The sequence below is a fragment of the Bos taurus genome, chromosome 3, assembly GCF_002263795.3.
Source record: "Bos taurus isolate L1 Dominette 01449 registration number 42190680 breed Hereford chromosome 3, ARS-UCD2.0, whole genome shotgun sequence".
Classification (NCBI taxonomy): Eukaryota; Metazoa; Chordata; class Mammalia; order Artiodactyla; family Bovidae; genus Bos; species Bos taurus.
The window spans coordinates 113,575,134-113,594,833 of record NC_037330.1 but is presented as its reverse complement, the minus strand read 5'-3'; the positions used below and the strand labels follow the sequence as shown (position 1 = coordinate 113,594,833).

The 19,700-nt window shown below is 47.1% G+C and overlaps 1 protein-coding gene across 2 annotated transcripts in view; it reads right to left on the bottom strand.

The window, feature by feature from the left end:
* The window catches only part of TRPM8 (transient receptor potential cation channel subfamily M member 8), a 92,037-nt gene extending 83,069 nt beyond the window's left edge, over positions 1-8,968 (bottom strand). Inside the window, exons 1-2 of one of the 2 annotated variants that reach the window (XM_005204960.5) lie at positions 8,661-8,968; positions 4,754-4,827 (exon numbers count right to left, since the gene is read on the bottom strand). In XM_005204960.5, coding sequence (XP_005205017.1) covers positions 4,754-4,827; positions 8,661-8,777 — 191 coding nt within the window. In that variant the 5' untranslated portion in view covers positions 8,778-8,968. The remainder of the gene's footprint in view (positions 1-4,753; positions 4,828-8,660) is intronic. The other variant, NM_001206066.2, reaches the window with a different exon arrangement.
* Between the last annotated feature and the right edge of the window lie 10,732 nt (positions 8,969-19,700).

Sequence of the window (19,700 nt, the reverse complement as noted above, 5' to 3'; positions counted from 1 at the left end):
TGGACTGGAGCCTGCCAGGGTCCTCAGTCCATGGGATTTCCCAGGCAACAATACTGGAGTGGGTTGCCATTTCCTGCTCCCCAAGATCTTCCCAACCCAGGAATCAAACCCATGTCTCCTCTATTGCAGGTGGATTCTTTACCACTGAGCCACCAGGGAAGCCCAGATCTTAATTACTTTAGGGTATAGAAATTATCTGTATTGATATCAAAACATTCTATATTTTCTAGAGTTATAAAAAATTGAGCTAGAACCTAGAATCCAAAATCACTCCTCCACCAGTAACCTTGCCTCTTTTTTTGGAACAGGTCTTTCAGGCATCACTCAGTTTGGCCAAGAAAAATTGTAAAAAGTCAACTGGACTTGATTGCAGTTGCTTTAGGCTTTTCTCTGACTAGCCCTGGGGCACTTCCTGAGCTGAGGCTGCTCCTGGTGGTTTCAGGATCCTCCCCACTGTTGTGGTCCAAGGTGGCTTCCTCCCCTCTCTAGCTGTTTCTGTGCCACTCTCCTTTGGGGTCCTTCCACACCCACCCAAGTTCATTGCAGGACTGGGGAGGGAAGCCCCTGTCCCATTTGTCTTTGCTACAACTGAAGAGTGACTCTCAAACCCTTTTCCCTTCCAAGAATAGGGGTGTGTTTTGGGTGACCTCGAATGAGAAGCTTGTCTGGCTCCATCTTGATAATTGGGTTCAGTTCAGTTCAGTCGCTCAGTTGTGTCCGACTCTTTGCAACCCCATGAACCGCAGCACGCCAGGCCTCCCTATCCATCACCAACTCCCGGAGTCCACGCAAACCCATATCCATTGTGTCGGTGATGCCATCCAACCATCTCATTGTCTGTCGTCCCCTTCTCTTCCTGCCTTCAATCTTTCCCAGCATCAGGGTCTTTTCAAATGAGTCAGCTCTTCACATCAGGTGGCCAAAGTATTGGAGTTTCAGCTTCAGCATCAGTCCTTCCAAAGAACACCCAGGACTAATCTCCTTTAGATGGACTGGTTGGATCTCCTTGCAGTCCAAAGGACTCTCAAGCGTCTTCTCCAACACCACAGTTCAAAAGCATCAATTCTTCTGTGCTCAGCTTTCTTTAGAGTCCAACTCTCACATCCATACATGACTACTGGAAAAACCATAGCCTTGACTAGATGGACCTTTGTTGGCAAAGTAATGTCTCTGCTTTTGAATATGCTGTCTAGGTTGGTCATAACTTTCCTTCCAAGGAGTAAGCGTCTTTTAATTTCATGGCTGCAATCACCATCCACAGTGACTTTGGAGCCCAGAAAAATAAAGTCAGCCACTGTTTCCACTGTTTCCCCATCTATTTGCCATGAAGTGATGAGACCGGATGCCATGATTTTAGTTTTCTGAATGTTGAGCTTTAAGCCAACTTTTTCACTCTCTTCTTTCACTTTCATTCAAGAGGCTTTTTGATTCTTCTTCAGTTTCTGCCATAAGGGTGGTGTCACCTGCATATCTGAGTACCAATGTACGTAAATTGGTTTACAAATGGAGAGGAGGTGGGAAGAATGCTAGGAAGGCGTTAGGAGCATAGATACTTGGAGGAGGCACAGAAGTGACAGACAAGGGAGATAGAGAGGATTAGGAGAGAGTCAGGATGCTAGTTCTACCCCTTGGGACAAGTCAGACTCCTACAGAACTACACTGTTAATATAGTAGCCACTAGCCATGTGTGGCTATTTAATTTAATTTGAAAATTCAGCTCCTTGGTTGCACTAGCCAATTTCAAATGCTCATATGGGCTGATGCAGATAAATATTCCCATTATAGTAGAAAGGTCCATCACACAGAGCCCATTACAGCAAAAGCAAAGTTCTTCCTGTCTCTACCTAGAATCCAGGATAGCTGAGGCAGTGAGAACTGAAGAGAACAAACCCAGATCCAGGGACCTACAGCCTCGGGAGTGCCAGGAGGCGACCCCTAACTGGCAGCAGTGTCTCAGAGGGTACCCTCAACAACAGGGGCCATAGTCAGGCATCACTCTCCCGTGACCACACAAGAAACAGACATCCGAAAGGGGTTAAAGAAGAAAAACATGAATGGTCTGGGCTTAGCATATAAGGGACAACTCTGGGGAGATTTGCAGTAGCTTACGTCAGCTGGTGTGCCAAGCAGCAACAGGATTACAGTATCACTGTTACCAGTCACTTCCCTTGATGAGTAATTTAGATTACACAGAGCATCCCCGCTGCCAATAGACAGATGAAAATAACAAATATGAGGAGTTAAAAAGCTTATGGAGTCTTGACTCTGGTCTGTAACCTTGGGTCTCCTCTGAGATAGGCACTGGGAGACCCCGAGGTGTTCCTGTCCTCAGCTGGTATTGTGGAGGGTGAGGGCTACTCACAGCAAGTCCCTTCGTTTGGGGTCAGAGCTGAGCTGCAGTCAGACACCATCAGCTGGGCAGTTGTAGATTTCCCTATCCTCCATCCACTTCTGCTGCAGCTAGTAGAAACACCCTGTCTTTCCTTTGAGGACCCATCCTTCCCACACCAGGTCCATATGGACACAACACCCAGTCAGTCAGTTCAGTCACTCAGTCGTGTCCGACTCTTTGCAACCCCATGGACTGCAGCACACCAGGCTTGCCTGTCCATCACCAACTCCCGGAGTTTACTCAAGCTCATGTCCATTGAGTCAGTGATGCCATCCAACCGTCTCATCCTCTGTTGTCCCCTTCTCCTCCTGCCTTCAATCTTTCCCAGCATCAGGGTCTTTTCAAATGAGTCAGTTCTTCGCATCAGGTGGCCAGAGTATTGGAGTTTCAGCTTCAGCATCAGTCCTTCCAATGACCCAAGACTGGCCAATTACATATTCCATCACCTTCCCAAGGATTAGAGCTGGTCCATGGCCCATACCAGGCCAATAAGAGCCATGAACTCCAAGATCAAGGTTACAGGACTTTGGATAGAATTGCTAGGAACCAGGCCCTCTTTCCCCTCAGTGGTAAGCTGAATTGGTATCAGCCAGAGCTGTGGTGTCCATTTTGCATTACAAAGGAGGAGACTTCACACCCAGAGAAGGACAGACTCACAGGTAAAAAAAGAGGCAAGGTCTTGGTAATATTAAGCCCTGGATCTGGCTGTGCTTTCCAGCCACGAGGTCCCATTACAACCGCCACTCATTTAAGCCAATTAGATTGGATATCTGCAAGTGACAAGGTACTGATGAATACAGTCAGGCCAAGGCAGGGTCGTCCTTAGAAGGGGCAGGAGCTGGGCCCGAAAAGAATGCATGCATGGTTGCTTCCACGTCCTAGCTGTTATAAATAGTGCTGATCCAGCGGGGTGGTCTGGGGGCAGGCGAGGGAGGCTCAAGAGGAGGTGATATAAGCATAATTATGGCTGATTTGCATTGCTGTATGACAGAAACCATCACATTGTAAAGCAATTTTCTCCCAATTTAAAAATAATTTTAAAAAGAATGCACAAAATCAGAAAACTGGGTTCAATCCTTTATTTCTCTCCTACCAGCAATATGAAAGTGAAAGTGTTAGTCCCTCAGTGGTGTCTGACTCTTTGCCACCCCGTGGACTGTAGCCCGCCAGGCTCCTCTGTCCATGGGATTCTCCAGGCAAGAATACTGGAGTGAGTTGCCATTTCCAACCAGGGGATCTCCCCGACCCAGGGATCAAACTGCATCTCCTGCATTGCAGGCCGATTCTTAACCATCTGAGTCACAAGGGAAGCCCAGCGATGAGACCCTGGGTAAAACACTGAGCCTCTCCAGGCCTCACTTGACTTGTCAGTCAAATGATAACAGCTACCTTGCAGGGCAGTTGTAGAATTCGTGATCAAGTATGTAAAGTCCCCTTGATACAGTTGATGCTCAATAAATATTGATTGAATGAGTGAATGAATCCAAATGGTGTTTTCTACCAGTCAAACAAATTAACACAAAATCTTTCAGGGAAATATGGGGGGTAGATAGCTGACTCACAGAATTTATACTCTGTCAAAATGCTTCATAATGACTAAGTTTATACCAATGACAAAATAGAAATCTCTTATTTTTTCTGATATTCATTTTCTAATTTATACAAAGAAAGAAAGCACACTGACTGAGAACTTTCTAGAGTAGGGATTTTATGAAACATCCCACTGAATCCTTACCACAACCCAGAATGTATACTGTGCTGGATTTCTAGGATAAGAAAATTCAGTTCAGAAGATAATAATTAGTTCCAGTTCATGCAGTGAACAGGCAGCCAAGCCAAGGTTGGATCTAAGGCTGATTGTAACACTCCTGATCTTGCTGTAACTGCCTCTGGTCAACAGTCTTTAAACATAAACTATGGCAGCAACTACACCATCAGTTAGTAGCTAGACTACTATATAGAGAAAGGATAAACAACAAAGTCCTACGATATAGCCACAGTCAACAGCCAGACAGAGGAGCCGGTCAGATTGCCACGAGTGTGCATGCCTGCTGTCGCCTGCCAACGGCTATGAAATAACAAGGCTGACTGCCACGGCCACTCGGGCGGGCTCCCAGGCCCACGGGAACACCAGGAGAGTGACAGCCTGTCTTGGAACCTTCACCCACTCCTGCCAAAGCTTAAAATACGAAATGATACCTCTCTAGGGACAAGCTGCTTGCCAAATTCTTCCTGCTCGCACACCATTTCTGAGAACTGCAAGATGCAAATAACTTGAATAATGAACTAGTCTGTTGTCGTGGTTGTTAATAATTTATCTTTGAACATACTAGCAAAATCGGAGGCAAAAGAGGTGCTTACGTGGCCTTGGAATCTTTGGTAAAGAAGACACACTCCCGTTTCTTAAAATTTGCTTCGATGAAATTCACCAAGTCCTTTAGAGAGAGAACATGGGAACAACATATCACTAATTTGCTCTTAACCCCCGCTGCTCTTCATGAATGAACTAAACCTACTTCAAAGGGTTTAAGGATTCACTGCAGATCGGTGGCACCCAGTATCCCGTCACACCTTTAGAGCATACAGAGCTTGTAAAAAAGAGGCATACGTTTAAGTTTTTATAACTAAATATAAATTTTTCTAACAGTTACTTGGCATTATCTTGTAACCAATGTCACACATGCAAAGTATGTTTTTTCAACTCTAAAGCAACCAGGGGAAAATAAGGATCTGTTGGTAGAGTATCGTAAATAATGTACTACTGCAGATTCCCATTCCTCTAATGCTTGCTTTTCCAAAGACGATAACGTGTAGATGCTCTTTCCGAACTTTCATTTGTCCCCCCACGGGCAGGTGATCAGGCATATTCAGGACCTAATTCTGACACATGATGGAAAACTTCCCTTTAGGTGACAGAAGCAAACCAAATGGCAAAGGTTGAAAACTACTTTGAAAATATGTATACTCCCCAGAGTGGGAGAAGATATTTGCAACATGTATTGATCACCACAGGCTTGGTCAATAGAATATATAAAGGATGATGAGACACCAAGAATAAGACAGACAACGTCATAAGAGAACGGAAGGAGACGTGAACAGGCATTAAATAAAAGAGGATATACAACCATAAATGTGTGAGAAGGTGCTCGGCCTCCTCGGGAATGAGGCAAACGTGAAGGGAAACCATAATGATGTCCCACGACACTCGCACCAGGCTGGAAAAATTAAGAAAGCATTGACACCAAAGGCCTGGGAAGGGCAAGGCAGGGGCCTCAGACCCACTGTGGGCAGTGAGCGAATTGGCACAACTCTTGGAAACTGGTCACCGCTGTCCCTCGAAATAGTCCCTGTGTCCTGGGAATGCCCTGCACGCTCAGATGCCTGGCACAGGGCTGTCAGCTTTAGGGGACTATCTTGCCCCGTGGAGGTGCAGTTGGCAGCCCAAACCCACTTCCATCAGGTCACTAGGCACCCACAGTTCTCAGACAGTGTCCTGTGGGTTTTCCTCCTGTCTTTGCACCAAAGCCAAGCCTGACTCCTCATCCCCCACAGCGAGGCCACCACAAAAAGGGAGGGGACAGTCCCTGTCCTGGGAAAAGGCCCACCGTGCCTTCAGCAGTCTCTTCCAGCCATCTGGCGCCCACCACTGTACATTCTGAGACATCAGAGAATAGGAACCACATGCCCCCTTTACCTGGCCCTTTAAATGATATTTTGCCATAAATCCTGTGTCTTAACCCCAATTCCCATTAGGGAGAGGTGTTCACCTTCACCCAGCAGCCTCAACCCAGAGAACCTTCTCCAGGGACCACCTCACACATCCAGGAAGGTTCAGAATGGCCCTGCTCCTAAAGGCAAAATCAAAAACTCAAATGTTCATCCCCCTTAAGCTGGACAAAGGAGCGCGAGAGAAAGCCCAACCCAGCAGGACTGAATCAACAGCCACGACACACGGTCACTCGGAGAACCACGAACACAGGACACTAGCAAGAAACCGAACCCACAGAGGAGCTGATGGTGGGGCTCCACAAATGTCAAAACAGATGAAACGGAACCATCCACTGTTTACACACATATATTCAAACCATAACTTATGAATAAAAGCAAGGAATGGGGAACACAAAACTCAGGAGAGCATGGAGGGCTTTGACATGCGGGGCACACGGGAGTCTCCTGAAAAGTGCTGGTGATGGGTGCAAGAGTGTTAGTTGTATTGTTTTTCCTTAGGCTGGGAATTTAGGTTTGTAGGTTCTTTTCTACCAATATTAATAATAAAAATGTAGAAAGCAAAAATAAATCTTACATCCTCTGAATGAATAAGTTTTGAAGCCCTGTGATGGCCTTTCCTCTTCATAATTTTTTCTAGCTCTTCACTAGTTTTAAGTCTACTTCACACAGATAAAGAAAACTCCACAGTATATATAAGCTTATACGTATAAGCTTTTGAAATTGATGCTAGTGATGGAGAAGGGGTGGGGACAAAAACTATCTTGTTGCTAATAGTTCCGTCTGAAAAATGTACTTTGCAGAGGTATGTGTTCTCAGGGATAAAAGGGACCCTCAGAACTGGGATGTACCTGTGTGGTCTCAGAAATCCTACCCACATGACAGCTGGCATCTCTGAGCAGAGTGGGAAATCCATCCAGAAATTCCGGGGGAGCCCAGAGGAGCAAAACAGGAAAGAGTCAGTCTCCAACTGCCAACAGCACCCATGCCTGCCTCCACGTGGGATCCGGAAAGACCTTTTCTGCCCTCCCAGGCGTCTCACACTGCTGGAGGCCAGAGGAGAGGGCACTGGAGAAGCCACAGGGTCCTTGCCCATGGTGTAATTCTCACAGGGCCAGGGTGCCCACAGCAGTTACAAAACCTAAGTGGGCATGGGGTGGTGGGAATGGCAAGAGCCTGGGTGCCCAGAGAACCTCACCCTGCAGATCAAAATACTGGCATGGGGACTTTTCCTGGTGGTCCAGTGGTTAAGACTCTGAGCATCCACTGCAAAGAGCACAGGTTCAATCCCTGGGGGAGCGAAATAAGATCTCGCATGTCCAGGGGCTAGGCCAAAATAAATAAATAAATAGCTTTAAAAAAAAAATACTGACATGCCCAGCACCCCAGAAGCCCCAGCCCAGTCCCTCCTCCTCCTTCCCTTTTCCAGAGTCAGCCACCACCCCGACGTTCACCACTCTGGCTGAGGGGGACCTTGGTATCAGACTGGAATGTTGTCTTTATTTCCTGACATGTGAGAGTGTTCTCTAGGACCTGAGAGTGAGTGGAAAGCCTGCGGGCATCACTGGAGCTGCAGGTGGGACTGGATGGGAGGGGCGTGCAGAGAGGAGCCTTCTGCCCCTCCCCACCCCGAGTCCTAAGCAGCAACTCAGTGTGCAGGGACACAGAATGGCGAGAGGTGAGACGGGCACCAAAGAGAAGGGTCAGAAGCTACAGCCAGGACAAATGCAGATGCAGAATGAGCCACCAGCCACGGAATTAAATAAAAGGACTTCAAAACTCACTTCTAAGGTGAACCCACAGGGCTGGAAGCAAGAACACCAAGCATTAAGTAGTAAAAACCAAATATTCATACTATGGTGTTTCACTATCGTGTGTAAAATAGATACCATATGTAAAATGGCCAGTGGGAATTTGCTGCACGACTCAGGGAGCTCAAACAGGTGCTCTGTGACAACCTAGAGGGGTGGGATGGGGTGGGAGGCGGGAGGGAGGTTCCAGAGCCAGGGGACATATGTATACCTATGGTTGAATCATGTTGCCGTATGGCAGAAACCAACACAATATTGTAAAGCAATTATCCTCCAATTAAAAATAAATATTTTTTAAAGTGCAGTATTTAAAATGTTATATAAGTCAGTTAATAGGTGCACTCTTGAATGGATAAACAAGGTCCTATTGTAGAGTACAGAGAACTATATGCAATATCTTGTAATAAACCATAATGAAAAATATGAAAAGGTGCATATATGTGTTTGTGTGTGTGTGTTAACTGAATCACTGTGCTGTCAACTACACTTCAATAAAATCTACTTTGGCCTTTTTAAAAGGCCAAAACAAATGCATTCTTTAACAACATAAGGTTATAGTTACAAACTTTAAAACAGAAATGCTTGACAAACAACACAGAAAAGAAAACATCTCTTCGTTCGACAAAAGTAATCCACAGACAAGAGTGAGATGATACATGAACTTTTTAAAGAAGGAGTACGGGTCCCCAAAGAACCTTAACTGCGTGTTGCAGGGGACGCGGTTAACTCACGCTCTCGGCGTAGGACACGTCGGTGCTCCGGGACGCGCTGGAGTACAGGGTCCGGGTGCTGTCCGGGGTGCCATTCCTTCTGTTCCTCATGCTGAACCGTGCACCCTTGAAGGACATCTCTTCTCCTGTGGACAAAGTGGAGCGGGGAAGATGGGGTCACCAACGTGGACAGGCTTCACTGAAGGCTTCACCGCAGTGCCCTCCCCGAGCCCCTCCCGTCTCGCCGTCTGCTGCCCCCAGAGCCCCATCCCTACCCGCCCCCACCCTGGCCCCCCTAACGGGGTAGTTGTCCCCCCGCCTCTGCTCTCCTCGCTTCATCTCTCCTCCAGGACCCAGCCTGAGTTCAGTCCCTCCGTATGTTTTCCCTGGCCCTTCCCTTGTGGGCAGGGCCCCTCTGGGTGCGCCCTCTTGTCTGGGGGGTGGGATCCAGCATCCCTGACCACCACATAAGAGGGGAAAGGATGGCTCCTTTCAAGCTGATGGCCCTGGAGAGAGCTGTAACCAGCGGCTTGCAGCAAGAAGACCAGCTGACAGGTAGGAGGACTCCTGCCCTGATCCAGTCACAGGAAGGGGGAGGAGGACTTTGATCGACAGGGCAGTAGGGTCTGAGGACCAGTGAGCTCTGGGTCACCCCAACACTTGGAGCCAGCACATGAGTCCCAGGGGCCCCTGACAATTTCCTCCCAGGCTCCAGGAGCAGGCCTTGAGCCGGGGGTATCATAGAAGCCTTGGTTGCCATGAAGATGTCCGTGAATACCCCTGCTCTTCTGGGAATCCGAGTCTCCCATCCCAGCTGCAGGAGCAACCTGTCCCTCTTGTCTCCCGAACATTATCTCAGACCTGTATCCACCAACAGCCACACCACATCCCTGGGCGGTCGAGCAGACACAGCAAACATGGGGTTCCTAGAACAAAGGCATCATCCTTCTCCTACACTCCCCTCTGCCCCGCCCCTGGCCCTCTGTCTGCTCCTGGGACCAAGCTCCCCCAGTTTCCCATGACCTCTCCCCCCACCACCCTCGCCTCTGTCATCACCACATCCAAGGGGTAGTCCCACCCCTTCGCCCCTCTCTAGCTCTTCCAGTGGCCCACAGCAGCCCCCCAGACCCAGGTACCTCAGCCTGACCTCACTCGCCTCCCTCTCCTTCTGGGCCAGGCTCCTCACTGGGCCCCGACTTAGCCGTGTGAGTCCCATGGTGTGTCTGCAGCCCTCTTCCCCAACTCCCCCCACACCCAGCTGGTTATTTCCTGCTCACCCTCCCGATCTTATGCACCATCTCTTCAGGGAGGTACCAATGATGCCCAGGCTGGCACAGGTGCCCAGTGGCCTATTCTGGAAGCACCGTCTACTCTCCACCAAGATATGAGTACCCTGATATGTTTCATGATCTGTTCGGCCCCCTGTCTGTCTACTTAAGGCTAAAACCAGATCTATCTGTTCAGCAAGGAGATCAAACCAGTCAACCCTAAAGGAGATCAACCATGAATATTCATTGGAAGGACTGATGCTGAAGCTGAAGCTCCAATACTTTGACCCCTGGATGCGAAGATCCCACTCATTGGAAAAGACCTTGATGCTGGGAAAGATTGAAGGCAGGAGGAGAAGGGGCCGACAGAGGATGAGATGGTTAAACAGCGTCACTGACTCAATGAACATGAATTTGGGCAAACTCCAGGAGATACTGGAGGACAGAGGAGTCTGGCATGCTGCAGTCCATCGGGTCGCAAAGAGTTGTACATGACTGAGCGACTGAACACCAACTGTATTCCCAGAGCCTGGCACAGAGCCCAAAGCAGAAAGTATTAATACCAAGATTGATGGAATACATACGCGATTATATGACACTCTCCCTCACCCCCAAAATCCTCCTTTAGTTTGCAAATTACTTCCACCTTGCCTTCCGCACCCCCTGCGCGTGGAAAGGCTGAGACCCACGGCTCAGCCACTCGGCTCCTGACTTCTCAGCCCGGCTCCTCCTCCCAAATCCCCAGTCCCAGCCTCAAAACCTTCCCAGGCCACAGAGATCGGACGCCTCTTTAAAGCCCGCTGAGAACCCTCAGGCCAGGCTGTTTAAAACAACAAGCGCTTCTTTTACTTCTCTCTCTAGGCGTTTCACAGAGAGACTCGGAGTATTAATTGGTACTTTACATACATTATTGTAAAACCACAAATCAATCCTGCCAGGGATTTACTGCGATTCCAATACAGCAGCAAATGGCTTCTAAGTAGGGCACCGACGGTCAGCAAGTGATTTCCTTTGCTCGCAATGAAAAAACTGCTTATTTCATTGCAGCAGAAAATGTCTATTTTTGCTTTATAATCACAGTTCAAATAAGAAATGGGAAGGCTGTGTAAAAAGGGCAGGAAGCAGTCCTGTTCTGACATTTCAGGGGCCTTTATTCCATGTTAGCTTCTAATTGGTTTTCTGAGGTCAGCTGATATTCTAGTTGACTAATTATGGGTCTGGACCACCTTCACACTGCCTCACAGGTGAGGTATTCCAGGTACAGCGTTTATCCATCTCCTAAACACAGTTGGGAGTTAAGGCTTGGGTGTGAAAGGGATATTAGGAGAGGAGACATGGGGTCAAGGACCAAGGGCTTCTAGGGAGGTCTGAAGAGGAGAGGAGAGGGCCTACAGGGGCCCCCAGGATCCTTGAAAGGGGGCGAACTGGAAAAGCAGAATGAAAACCACGAGGAGGAGAAAGTGAAAGTCACACCAGGGAGAAACCCGTTAATGCATCAAATACTAAGGAAAAGTCATAAAGTCATACCACTAGGTCGAACAATACAAAACCCTGTAGAAAAATGGGTGAACGAATCCAAAGCCATCAAACAAGGAAACTCAAGTCACTAATACACACAGACGTATGCTCTGCCTTCCTAGTAATACAAACAATAAACCTTCAGTGACAGTGAAGCGTCCAGGGGAGACGGTCTCAGATGATGCGTGTGATGCTGAAAAGAGCTGAGTGCAAACTCTCTCTTATGGTTGGGGGTCCGGGGGAGGTAAAAATCATTTTCCAGTTTGCAAACCAGTGTGGCAACAATGTAGCAAAAGTTCAAATATTATCCTTGGGGCTTTGGAGAATTCTAGATAAAAGAAGTCATCAGAAAGACGTTAAAGGGTATACTTAGATATTTATTTCATAGAAAAGATTAGAAATGACCTTAAGTCCCAGCAATAGGAGAACATTACATGCAGAAGGAGTAAGAAGATGGTGCCATGAATGAGGTGTATTTTAATGACACAGAAAAATGAATAAGATTTATTGTGGGCAGAAGAAAAGCAGGAAGTAAGAAATTCCAGTGGGCAGGAGCTCTGACCTTAGAGAGACAGTCCGCTTGGGTTCAACCACTCACCCTGTGACCTTTAGTGGGTCTTCCACCCTCTCGGCTTCCTTATAAAGGTGAAGGCAGGAGGAGAAGGGGAGGACAGAGGTTGAGAAGGTTGGATGGCATCACCAATTCAAAGGACATGAGTCTGAGCAAACTCTGGGAGATACTGAAGGACAGGGAAGCCTGGCGTGCTGCAGTCCATGGGGTCGCAGACTCCGACACCACTGAGTGACTAAACAGTAGCAACAGAGGAGCCAGCACACGATGCACCTTCAGGAAGGGCAGCTGTCGAAGAAGGGGGCGTACAGTCATGACGCACAACGTGTATAAGGCTGCTGCTGCTGCTGCTAAGTCACTCCAGTCGTGTCCGACTCTGTGCGACCCCATAGACGGCAGCCCACCAGGCTCCCCCGTCCCTGGGATTCTCCAGGCAAGAACACTGGAGTGGGTTGCCATTTCCTTCTCCAATGCATGAAAGTGAAAAGTGAAAGTGAAGTCATTCAGTCGTGTCCGACTCTTCACGACCTCATGGTCTACAGCCCACCAGGCTCCTCCGTCCATGGGATTTTCCAGGCAGGAGTACTGGAGTGGGGTGCCATGTATAAGGCACATGGAAGCAAATGCACCAAGATGGTAACCACTGCTATATGTGTGGGTGGGACTGAGTGACTTTAATTGTATCCTTTTGCTTTTTATATTTGGGAAAATTAAATGTATTCCTTACGTAATCCTGAAAAGACACTTAATAAACAGGAAACGTTTCTAGAGACTAGGTAAGGCAAAGATAACCATTGACCTTAGTGATAACGTTTCAGTAAGTGAGGGTGAGAGGCTGAGGACCATAGGACAGACCTCTCCATCCACAAGAGCGCATGGGTGGGGTTAGCCACAGGGGAGGGGAGGATCCCAGGCTGACTTGTTAACTCCCAAGGGGTGGGATCATGTTTAAATCTTGGGGGATGGAAACTAGCAGAGACAGAGAAACAGTTATGACAATATAGAGCACAGAGTAGGACTTTGTGGGGTAGTTGGGAGCAGTAAGACTATCGGCATGGAACTGATCAACTGAGGGTAAATGATAAATCAAAAATAAAAGGAAAACAGAGTCGAGAATAACATAGTAAATGCTGATGACAATTTGGGGGATCTTTTTTTTCCCCCTCGCATCGTATTCTTTGAAATTATTCCTGGACATGACACTGGCGTCCTACGGCCCCAGGTCCTTGGTCTCAACTGGACTGTCTGACACGTACTCCAGAGAAGAAATGCCAAGTCTGCCCCAGACGGGAGGCTGGCTGGGGACACTGCATGCATATGAAACTGCACCTGTGAAACTCTAGAGCAGTCATTTAAAAAGCCAAGTTTAGAGTGGTGGTCTCAAAGGTGGAGCTTAGGGCTTCCCGGTTGTGGGGGCTCAAGGACCCCTCCCCACACCTGTGGGGAGAGTGCCGCTCCTTCAGATTTGCATCTTCAGGGTCCTAACAGGCTCCCTCTGGGGAAGGGTTTGTGCTGCCCAAAAGCATCTGCACACATCTGCTCTGGAGCTTGGCTGCACACACACTCCCGGTCACCCAACCCCATGGGCAGCCAGGAGACGTCTGCGGCTTCCGTCTCTTGGAATGGAGAAGAAAGAACTACTTTACTTGAGGAGAAGTGAGTTTGTAAATGGTTTGCCAAGCTCCAGAAGTTAAAGGTGATGGGCTGGTTCCCCAAAACCCGAACACTTAGGGGTCAGAGTTTCACATATGTCTTGAAATACATGACCAGGTACCTCCCAAACTGTAACACGACACAGAGGCACGCGACATAAGCATGATATGTAACTCTTATGCTCTTAAAGCCTAAACAAAGTTCTCTCTTGGATATTGCTTTCTCTGGGTCAGAAGTGAGGTGTTTGGGACTTCAGAAATGAGGTGTGGTGGTCCAGTGGTAATTCGCCTGCTAATGGAGAGGACACGGGCTCCACCCCTGGTTCCGAGGAGCAACTAAGCCCGTGCGCCACAACTACTGAGCCTGTGTGCCACAAGTACTGCAGCCCGCATGCTCAGCAACAGGAGAAGCCGCTGCAGTAAGCCCACCCACCGCAAGGAAGTCTAGCTCCGCTCACAGCAGTAAGGCCTGCCTGCAGCAGTGAAGACCCAGAGCAACCAAAAATAAAAGTAAATCAGTTGTTTTTTTAATGAGATATTTGGTATCCACATGAAAGAGACATTCCACTCACTTGGAGGGCAGTGGAGTATAATGTTGTCAAGCATGAGTTTCAGGCCTAGGGCCATCTTTTTGCTTTATCTGAGTGTAGTTCTCTAAATTAATGAAATTCTCACTGAGGAGAAGGAAAATGGAGTCAGGAAAGTGATAGCACCAGATGTGGACTGATCCCACCCGGGGACCTCCCCAAGTAAGAACCCACCAGTAAGATGACACCGAACGTGCTCCGTAATGTGGGCATGATGTCCGATAAGGTGGATTTCATGTATTCACACACACAGTTTATTATTCTACTTCTTAAAAGACTGTAGGGTTGGCCAATGCATCAGGAAGGCACTAGCTTCATAACACAGGCCAGGACTTCAAAAGTGAAAGTGTGAAAGTGTGAAAATGAAAGTCCAAATTGAATGCGACTCTTTGTGACCCCATGGACTACACGGTCCATGGGATTCTTCAGGCCAGAATACTGGAGTGGGTAGCCTTTCCCTTCTCCGGGGGCTCCTCCCAACCCAGGAATTGAACTGGGGTCTCCTGCATTGCAGGCGGATTCTTTACCAAAAATTCAGGCAAAAAAATGAAAGATGTACTTTTCTTCAATAATGAAACACATAATGTCAAGAGGAATTCAAATAAACACACCAAGCATGCATGCTCAGCTGTTTCCAACTCTTAGTGACTTCATGGACTCCATGAGCCCACTAGGCTCCTCTGTCCATGGGATTTCCCTGGCAAGAATACTGGAAAGGGTTGCCATTCCCTTCTCCAGGGGATCTTCCCAACCCAGGGATCGAACTCACATCTCCTGCATTGCGGGAGATTCTTTACCACTGAGCCACCAGGAAGCCCAGATGTTGATTCCTGTAGGATCACCCTCACCAGCTTCAATGTGAAGTCTCTGAAGAAGGTATGTGCTGACCTGCAGAGGCATGAAGGAAAAGAATCTCAAAGTGAAAGGCCCTGTTTGGATGCCTCCCAAGACTTGGAGAATAACGACGAGGAAAACTCCTTGTCATCATGGTTCTAAGACTTGGGATTGATTCCAGATGAGGATCCACAAGCGACTCATGGACCCACACCGTCCTTCTGCGATTGTCAAGCAGATCCCTTCTATCAAGACTGAGCCAGAAGTCAAGGTGGAAGCTGCCATTGCCAATGTCTAAATCAACCTTTTTAATAAATTAATAGTCAGTTGTTTAAAAAAAGAAAAGAAGAAAAAGTTCCACACAGCAGATGTAGCAAAAGTCAATAGGATAAATCTTCTTCCCTGGAGTAGGGAAAGAACTGAAAGTGAAGTTGCTCAGTCGTGTCCAACTCTTTGCTACCCCATGGACTGTAGCCTACCAGGCTCCTCCATCCATGGAGTTTTCCAGGCAAGAATAGTGGAGTGGGTTGCCAACTAAGTCTTCAATATTAAAAAAAAAAAAAAGTCTCATGCCAGGTGAAATTAATAGGCTTAAAGGTACCCAGTGAAATTTCTTAAGGATAAAAAGATAAAGCCATACAAGCAGCTAAAACAGAAAATTTCTTGGTATGTATGGATGTTAGGAATGGTTTGTGTTCTTTGTCCTTTCACATACATTTTAATGTCTAAATTTGAAATTTTATTAAGGATGTCTTGATTTTTTACTTTTAAAAATGTTCAAGACAATGAATTTTCTTGAATTAAAGGTTACAGTAGCTTTAAAAATGACCCAGATACATGTGGAGAAGGAAATGGCAACCCACTCCAGTGTTCTTGCCTGGAGAATCCCAGGGGCGGGGGAGCCTGGTGGGCTGCTGTCTCTGGGGTTGCACAGAGTCGGACACGACTGAAGCGACTTAGCAGCAGCAGCAGCAGCAGCAGATACATGTACAAACTAAATCTCAGATGTTCTTGGAAACTTTACAGGCATAAGACTCTGATTGAACTTCACAATGTAAGGACTGTTAAGTGAAAATTGCCCAGTGAGAGGAAAGCCCTACATCTAAAAAAAGACATTGTGAACAACCCTTAAAGGTTTTAAAACCTTAAAGATTTAAAACCTACCCAGAAATCCACCTCAGTATCTGAAATTTCCCTCTGTGTCTTCCTCTAATTAAGTTTGTTATTGGTTATAGCATTCAAGATAACAAAAAGCATTGCATATAAGGCGAAAGATTGTGATGTAGGAATTGCATCCTCAGCCAATACAAATGTGAATGCAGCAGAAAGCACCCTCAGGAATTGGAGGAGGAGGTCAGAAGGCACCCACACAACTTTCAGCCGTTCAAAAAAAGGGTTTTGAAGGGAGTGATGAGTTTAAAGAATAAATGGAGAAGATATTGGAATTTTTTTTTTTTTTTGCACTTATCTGGGTGCACAAATATTTGAAGAGACTTACTAAGATATTATTGAAAACAAAGGAACCAGAGAGAAAGAGGTGAGCAGAGATTAAAATGAAAGAGAAACTAGTAAGGCGAAGGGCTCCTGCAGAGCATGGAAAGCCTGCTTGTAGTGCATGGCTACAAACTGCAACCTAATTGCAAGAGACATTGTCACCCTGCTTATTTAACTTCTATGCAGAGTACATCATGAGAAACGCTGGGCTGGAGGAAGCACAAGCTGGAGTCAAAACTGCCGGGAGAAATATCAATACCCTCAGATACGCAGATGACACCACCCTTATGGCAGAAAGTGAAGAACCAAAGAGCCTCTTGATGAAAGTGAAAGAGGAGAGTGAAAAAGTTGGCTTAAAGCTCAACATTCAGAAAACTAAGATCATGGCATCTGGTCCCATAGCTTCATGGCAAACAGGTGGGGAAACAGTGGAAAAAGTGGCTGACTTTATTTTTCTGGGCTCCAAAATCACCGCAGATGGTGATTGCAGCCATGAAATTAAAAGATGCTTACTCCTTGGAAGGAAAGTTATGACCAACCTAGATGGCATATTAAAAAGCAGAGACATTATTTTGCCAACAACAGTCAGTCTAGTCAAGGCTATGGTTTTTCCAGTGGTCATTTATGGATGTGAGAGTTGGACTATAAAGAAAGCTGAGTGCTGAAGAATTGATGCTTTTGAACTGTGGTGTTGGAGAAGACTCTTGAGAGTCCCTTGGACTGCAAGGAGATCCAGCCAGTCTATCCTAAAGGAGATCAGTCCTGGATGTTCATTGGAAGGACTGATGTTGAAGCTGAAACTCCAGTACTTTGGCCACCTCATGCAGAGAGCTGACTCATTTGCAAAGACCCTGATGCTGGGAAAGATTGAGGGCAGGAGGAGAAGGGGACGACAGAGGATGAGATGGTTGGATGGCATCACCAACTCAATGGACATGGGTTTGGGTGGACTCCAGGAGTTGGTGATGGACAGGGAGGCCTGGAGTGCTGTGGTTCATGGGGTTGCAAAGAGTCAGACACGACTGAGCAACTGAACCGAACTGAAAGCAAGGGAACACAGTCAATTACATGTTTCACAGAGTCCATAAAGCAAGATCAAACCCATATTCCCTGATCCAGAGTCCAGTATACAAACAGCTCCTGCAGTTTGGGTGGGATGGGGCAGGCGGCGAGATTGTGAAGGAGCAGCATGGGGGGTATTTTTCTAGCAGTTGCAGTAGAACAGTTCCACAATGTGATTGTGGTGGTGGTTACACAAATCTACTCATGCTAAAATTGCATAAAGCTCTACACCTGCTTCCTAGGTGGTGCAGTGGCAAAGAATCCACCTGCCAATGCAGGAGAGGGTTCGATCCCCAGGATGGGACGATCCCCTGGCTTTTCCCATGGACAGAAGAGCCTGGCAGGCTATAGTCCATGGGGCCGCAAACAGTCAGACATGACTGAGCACGCAGGCATGCACTGCACATGCAAGTGAGAAAAATCTGAATAAATAAAGGCTGCGGAGTATACCAGTGTCAGTTTCCTGGTTTTGATATTACACTCTGGTTATGTGTGATGTAACCTTTGTGGGGAACCAGGTGAAGGTGACCTGGGATCTCTCTGTACTATTCTTGCAATTTCAAATGGATAATCCTCTGTGACTGTTCCATACATATTTGAGTATGCATGAAAGGCAGCAATCTGACTCTTAGCATGTGCAAAAGCAATGACAGTTTCCAAACTACAATTTAAGAGGGCCTCAGAGGCAGCAATTTGACTCTGACTGGTGCGCTACTGTGGGTCTGTTATTATCTCAAAATAATAAGTTAAAAGAAATAAACCTGTATAAAAAGAACCCTGGGCCACACGATAGGAGACATCGTGACATAACCCTGTAATACCTACAGCACCAAACTGTGTGGCCGTCTAGTAGAAAGTCCTGAATGCCAGTGGAAGATGCGTGACTAAGGTAAAATCCAGTGCAGGCAATTCTGTAGTAGGGACGAATGATGGCTCCGGTAGAGAAATGTCTGAGAGTTTGGCCAGATTTAGGACGTACTTCTCGTTCAGTCGCTCAGTCATGTGTGACTCTTTGTGACCCCATGGACTGCAGTACACCAGGCTTCCCTGTCCTTCACTGTCTCCCTGAGTTTGCTCAAACTCATGTCCATTGAGTCGGTGATGCCATCCAGCCATCTCATCCTCTGCCGCCCCTTCTCCTCCTGCCCTCAATCTTTCCCAGCATCAGGGTCTTTCCCAATGAGTTGGCTCTTTGCATCAGGTGGCCAAAGTGCTGGAGCTTCAGCTTTCGCATCAGTCCTTCCAATGAGGATTCAGGGTTGATTTCTTTTAGGATTGACTGGTTTGATTTCGTTCCTACTTGTGGAATGATGTAAAATCTTTTTGTTTTCATTAATATCTCAATTATTTTTACTTATGGTCCTTATTCTCAGATTGCAGATGACTCATTAAATTAATGGAGTCCTAATACCCACCAAGAAGATTATCTCAGTGACAATTAAAGCCACAGTGGATTCTGAACCAGCATTCATGGTTTCCAGCTTTACAATAGATTGTGAAGACACTGCTTACCATCCACATCAGGACAGCAGCAGCTCTGTGCTAACCACTGCCCACTTTCTCCAAATTCCCACGTGAAAACACATGATGACTGGGCAACAAAATCACTGGGGCCTCACTCAAACTCAGACTTGTGGGCCCCACCCACAGGGACCCCACAGATGTGGGGTGGGACGCAGATTCAGCAACTCTAAAGTGTTTCCTGAGGCTGCTGAGGCTGCTGCAGAACCACTCAGCTCAGCCAGGAGGCAACCAATAACACCAGTCAAAGCTTGTACTGGAATCTTTTTCAAGCACAAGCATGGAATTGACTAGACACTTCAGAGGAGGTCACGTGTTATGTATTCCGTGTGTATTTTTGTTGCTGAGTCGCTCAGCCGTGTCTGAATCTTTTGCGACCCTATGAACTATAGCCAACCAGGGTCCTCTGTCCATGGGATTCTCCAGGCAAGAATATTGCAGTGGGTTGCCATTTCCTCCTCCAGAGGGTCTTACTAATCCAGGGATCAAACCACATCTCCTGCATTAGGAGGCAGATTCTTTACCACTGAGCCATCAGGAAAGCCCTCAGTCTG